Raw genomic sequence first — 6000 nt, 5'->3', positions numbered from 1 at the left:
TTTATATTTGTAATTAATTTAGAACAATTTGTAGATTTTAGCTTTGACTTTGACATTATGGACTTTTTTGTGTTGATCAGTGGCAAAAACTCCTAATTAAATCAATTTTGATTCCATGCTGCAACACAATAAAATGTGGAAAGGTCCAAGGGGGGGTGAATACTTTTGAGAGCCACAATATCTATCTATCTATCTATCTATCTATCTATCTATCTATCTATCTATCTATATCTATATCTATATCTATATCTATATATATATATATATATATATATATATATATATATTTATATATAATTTTACCCCAGGTGGGAAAATGTGTTGCTGTGGGATCAAATAGGCCCCAAAACATACTGAAATATTTTCTACTACGACTTAGGATTTCTGTGGTTGTTTAAAAAAAGAAAAAAAAATGTTGTCAAAAGACAGTCCACTTTAGAAGCAGGAAGAAACTGTCTTTTTCAAAAGCGATGGCACTTATGGAAACTTAAGAGGTGAGCAAAGCAACTTATCAGTGTTATGGGTAATGAAGGCAGTCTATAGAACGCTGTAGTTAAAAAATGATTGTGTAAGCTAGGCTTAGGTATGACTGCTAAGGCTGAAAAAACAAATTCACCAGCATGAGATGCTGTGCTGGAATATGTAGCACAATCGATGACAGATCAATGAAGCTGCAAGGCAAATATGGTGATCTGCAGTACAAGCAAACCTACTCACTAACAACTACAGCACTTGACTACAGTATCTAACTAGGACATTGAATACAAATAGAATATGCACCAACAGCAATCAATACACATATACATAGTATAGATGAAAGTAAACACTGCTTTAGTATGTAAAGCAAAAGGAACAGAAAGATACAACCTAATCATATTCTGAAGATATCATGAAATTCAGTTTTATTGCAGTAAAAGTGCTACGGCAGGGTGACAATTAGCAGCTCATTTTATCATGGACTATAAAGACATTTAAACATGTACATATATGAGAAAGCATTTTTATATTATAGTTAAGCCGTGAGAAACAAACAGACAAAAGATCTAAACTGATAATCCAATAAAAATGCACCATCTGAAAGGCCAATAAACCACAATGCTGACCCTTTGCCCCTTGCTTTTGAAGGAGCTGTGAATTGTGTGTGTAAAGCAATTGGCATGTTTACGTGATCTATTTATGCACCACACATCTGCCAGCAAAGAAATCTTCCCGTCCTAAAAGGAAATGTTTCAACTAGAGAGAGGAGCATGCTGGGGCTGTGAGGGCCAGCAGGCAACATCCCTGCAGAAGGAATGCATTGCTTCAGCAATAAGCCACGACAGGGTGTGCATTGTGGGAATAGCCACATGCCTCGTGTCTAACTGCTGAAAACAAACACAACGGAAATAAAGACAGCCAGAGCAATTGATAGTAATCAGACAGTAATCAATTGCAAATTTGTTTATTTTCTATTAGTTACTAAATAACAAATAAAATGATGGCGCCAGTAGATGCAGCTGCAACAGTAGTTGAGGACAGTGCTATATTAATTCGGTATTTTGTTGAATAACAAATATGACTAGAATTTCCTTAACAGTGTAATATCTAAATAGGAATATGTTTCAGTTTGTACTTTTCTCGTGTTTGGTTTTATTGCCTTGAATGTTTGGGGATTTTCTTTACTTTAGACCATCACAGAACTAGTCACCCAAACTGAATTAACACCAAACTAGATAGATACCCTGCCACATGCTGCAAAAACCAGAGAAGTGTGTGCCTGTGTACTGCAATGCCACACTGCCTGCTCAGTATAACCCAACCATCAGAACAAATGTAGATACAAACTACAGTACCATCACATTGGAAATATTATCTATTAAAGAACTTAAAAATCGGATTGTACCTTTGGGGTTTTGGTTAGTATAACAATCAATCAGCATGGTACACCTCAGTAGGTGCCGTAGACTAATAATCACAGAGAGGAACTGTTGAGGTAAGGCTAGCTAATGCATATAGCAGTTTGTTCTGAATTGACCAACAGAGCGCACTCTGTATTAACATAAAGCCTCCGTTTAAAAAAAACAAATAATTGCTTGTCTGGGTGTCTTTTTTCTGTATAGTTGCAGTAAAACAAATACACCTCCAATTTCACAGCAGCTTTATTAAGTACAAATGAGTCTCATTAAGTCTCAACAAGCTATGACAAATTACAGCTCACAATGGCACTTTTCTTTTACACTGTTCTGAATGATTTTAATCTGTCTGTCTGTCTGTCTGTCTGTCTGTCTGTAATTGTGGTAACGTGGCTGGGTGCAATGGTGTTGGCGCCTGTAGAATACTATGGAGACTTTGACTTGCGGTTCCAATACGATTTGTATTTACAATTAGAGCAATACAAAACAAACAAACAAAAAGCCTATCTTCACTTGAAGGTACTACACTTAAAAGTTGGTTCCCTATCTGCCCCAGGACAGCTTTGCTGGTTCCCTGTATTTTAACACGCATCAGTCTTGCTTACTCACCAAGGCCGTAGCCAGATATGAGGCACGGGTCTCAGTTAAAAATCACAGTACTAATTATTTATTTAGGCCTTTTACGCGTTGCTTTGCTGCAAAATAAAATACATTTCATCCCTTGTTGTGACAGTGTGCATACATAAGTCCCGCTCTGTGCTCTTCAAAATCTTTACTGTCTATTTACTTGTCGAGTGATTGATGTGTTTAGTAGGCTACTGTCTGTATTTTAATTTAATATCGCTATTTAAAATATATCTAGAGTTTATGTTTTTTTCTGACTAATGCACCTGCCTTTACATATTTTTATTCTTACTAAAAAGTAAAACAAGCTGATTAACTAAGACTTCTTTCTATTCAGCGAATAACATGCAGAATGAAGGCAGCTCAATAAAATGAATTGCTCACCATTTTAAGTAGTGCTCTTATAATGCACACACATAATTAATCATTGCAATCATTACTGATTTTATTTGACGAGTTTAGCGGGGGGGGGGGGGGGGGGGGGGGGGGAGTATTTTGTTTTATGAAAGTTATGTTGTAGCTACAACCTCCAAGCATTGAGGGTAAAGCGATCATCGCTGTGGTTTTAGAAATGTATTGGTAGAAAAACAGTTGAGCTTATTTTGTCATTATCATTTTTCCATGATTAAATTAAGAAACTGAGATGGTTTAAGACGTGAATTGCAACATTAAAGGCAGGCAGAGCACTCAGAAATAATACCTGGAACCCAGAAACCCTAAATATCCATTCTGGTGTATTTAGAAGCATTTTACTTTTGCATTTGAAGTAAGTGTGATACTTCAAGGCTTATTTGAGACAGTGCGTGACTGACACTGGTAGATGAGTGAAGTGCCTCAGTGATTTTTCATGGCTGGCTATGGCCCTGCTCACAGTACAACAACTTACTCCACTCTCTCCAACACACCCTCTTACTCACTTCTGCAACACCCAGAATTCCCTCCTTTATACGCAGTTCTTAATTGAATAACAATCCATGTCAATTATCCTATTTTACAATTACCTTATTACAACGTACCAAGATATTATTCTACCACTCTGATTTCTGACTTACTGAGGACACCTAGTGGTCAGACTGCTGATACTGAAGTTATACTACTTTCAAATGGGAACAATGTTCTTAAAAATCTGAAACTGATGTATTTTCCCTCTGTTCGTCTATGTATATATATATATATATATATATATATATAATATATATATATATATATATTATATATATCTGCTATATAAGACGATGTACATTTGTTTTACTATTGTTTTGTTATTTTCCAGATTACAAACAATTTTTTTTTTTTATTGCAATTAAAAGGCAATAAAGAATGGAATTATTTAAACCTATTCTATTTTAAAAGCAATATTTACTTTTATGGTTGAGAAAACAGAGCCAATTTGCGTCGCAATTACCTGTTCAACATGTAGATTCTTTTTTCCCCTATCCTTATCAGTAAGAACACATGAGGGTTTGAAGTACTGTAACAGCGTATTTTCTCTGCAGATTTCCACATGCCTAATGTTCAAATACCATGAAAAGCTTTTCCAATCTGATTCTGTAATTGGAAGCGATAAGCCATGTAATGATTAAAAAAAAAAATAAATACTCTGATGACTTCATTAACGTTTTCAATTTTAGACTGCCTAACCGCTAGTGAAATCCAGTTATGTAATGGAGTCAAATTATACACTGGCAGTTGACGTGCCATTGTCTTAATTTCTCATCCCTGTACTAGCCATGCAAAGTCAATAAAATGCAGTTGCTTTTAATGACAGGCCCATGAATTACCTCTGGTACTCCCATCTTTCTGCAAGCATCCAGGAAATTTTCCACGTTCCTCCGGCATTTGGCCATGCTTAGTTTAGGCTGTGAAATGCAATAGAAACAACTTAAAGCTTTAAACTGTATTTGTAGTTTTTGTGCAACAGTGGAAAGAAAACTGTAACAACTGCTATGACTACTACTAATGACTCGGACACAGTCTTTAAAATAGGACTACTGCTACTAAAATATATTCTCATCTGCAAACGTATAAAACAGAAAGAAAATGAACAAATAAACTAATGTTTATACAAGTCTAAACTAACTGTGTCAACCATAACATAAATTTAAAAACACCAAAGCCATAATAGTTATGCTTTTTTTTTTTTTTTACCACTATTATTATCGCACATCTGAAATGAACCAGCACAAGTCATGGTGGAACATAAATATATTAACCAGCAACACACACAGTTCTTTGTTTTCTAACTTAATAGAATACAGCACCGGAACTTCTCCTGCCAGCATGAGTATCCCAGTCTGCACATACCACTGCCGGTGAAGGGACGTGTATGCTGACCACCGATCGGGGGCGAATGTGATTGACTAAGTGGCAAAGAACTACCCCGTCCATCAGCGACGATCCCAGGTCCACGGGTAAAACCACCTTCAACCTGCTCTCGATGTTCTGGAAAACATTGCAAAATCATCCTGCACTGTAGTAACTTTCATGGATGGCAAAAAACGTGGATGTCCCTGCTTCAGTATGTCAGTAAACACTCAGTGCTACAAAAAGTGTAAAAAAATGTAGCGTCTGTTTCAATGGCTTTTGGGTACCAGTACACTGTATTGAAAACAGACCGTACCTGGTACAGGGTCACATTGAATAGGGATACAAATGTAATTTACTTCTGGTAATTTGATTAGTCTCGATTATTTGTTGTACTGAAAAATCTGTTACTGATATTTTCAAGTGCAATGGTGCAGATACATTTTAAAAAATGCTCCTGGTACCTAATCACTTCCTGTGTTGTACAGTTACGTTCTGTTTGCAGCTAGACTGTTGGAGTGAAACAGCTACTGTTTGGTACCTGGAAAACTGCACCCACACTTTCTTGCTACAGCGATGTCTTTATTGATTATTGCTAATTTGTTTAGTCTCAATTATTGTACTGAAACATTATTAATGAGACGTTTTAGAACTGGGGGCAGATCCTCCCACTGTATATGCTGGATCTTTTACACATGATAATGTAGTAGCTTTGTATTGTGTAGAAGTAGCTTTGTGTATTGGGGTTGTATTGTGCAGAGTAGATTTGTGTATTGGGATTGTATTGTGTAGAGTAGTTTTGTGTGTTGGGGTTGTATTGTGTAGAAGTAGCTTTGTGTATTGGGGTTGTATTGTGTAGAGTAGTTTTGTGTATTGGGGTTGTATTGTGTAGAAGTAGCTTTGTGTATTGGGATTGTATTGTGTAGAGTAGTTTTGTGTATTGGGATTGTATTGTGTAGAAGTAGTTTTGTGTATTGGGATTGTATTGTGTAGAGTAGTTTTGTGTACTGGGGTTGTATTGTGTAGAGTAGCTTTGTGTACTGGGGTTGTATTGTGTAGAGTAGTTTTGTGTGTTGGGGTTGTATTGTGTAGAGTAGCTTTGTATACTGGTGTTGTATTGTGTAGAGTAGTTTTGTGTGTTGGGGTTGTATTGTGTAGAGTAGCTTTGTGTATTGGGGTT

General features: G+C 36.2%; 1 protein-coding gene across 5 annotated transcripts in view; it reads right to left on the bottom strand.

Moving 5' to 3' along the window:
• The window catches only part of LOC121320550 (leucine-rich repeat and calponin homology domain-containing protein 1-like), an 83370-nt gene that overhangs the window by 5587 nt on the left and 71783 nt on the right, over positions 1–6000 (bottom strand). For all 5 annotated transcript variants that reach the window (XM_041258966.1, XM_041258968.1, XM_041258970.1 and 2 more), the window contains 2 exons: positions 4821–4958; positions 4298–4375 (listed from right to left, as the gene is read on the bottom strand). In XM_041258966.1, coding sequence (XP_041114900.1) covers positions 4298–4375; positions 4821–4958 — 216 coding nt within the window. The remainder of the gene's footprint in view (positions 1–4297; positions 4376–4820; positions 4959–6000) is intronic.

The sequence above is a fragment of the Polyodon spathula genome, chromosome 9 (assembly GCF_017654505.1).
Source record: "Polyodon spathula isolate WHYD16114869_AA chromosome 9, ASM1765450v1, whole genome shotgun sequence".
In the NCBI taxonomy this organism is placed as follows: domain Eukaryota; kingdom Metazoa; phylum Chordata; class Actinopteri; order Acipenseriformes; family Polyodontidae; genus Polyodon; species Polyodon spathula.
This window is presented reverse-complemented; position numbering and strand designations above follow the sequence as displayed.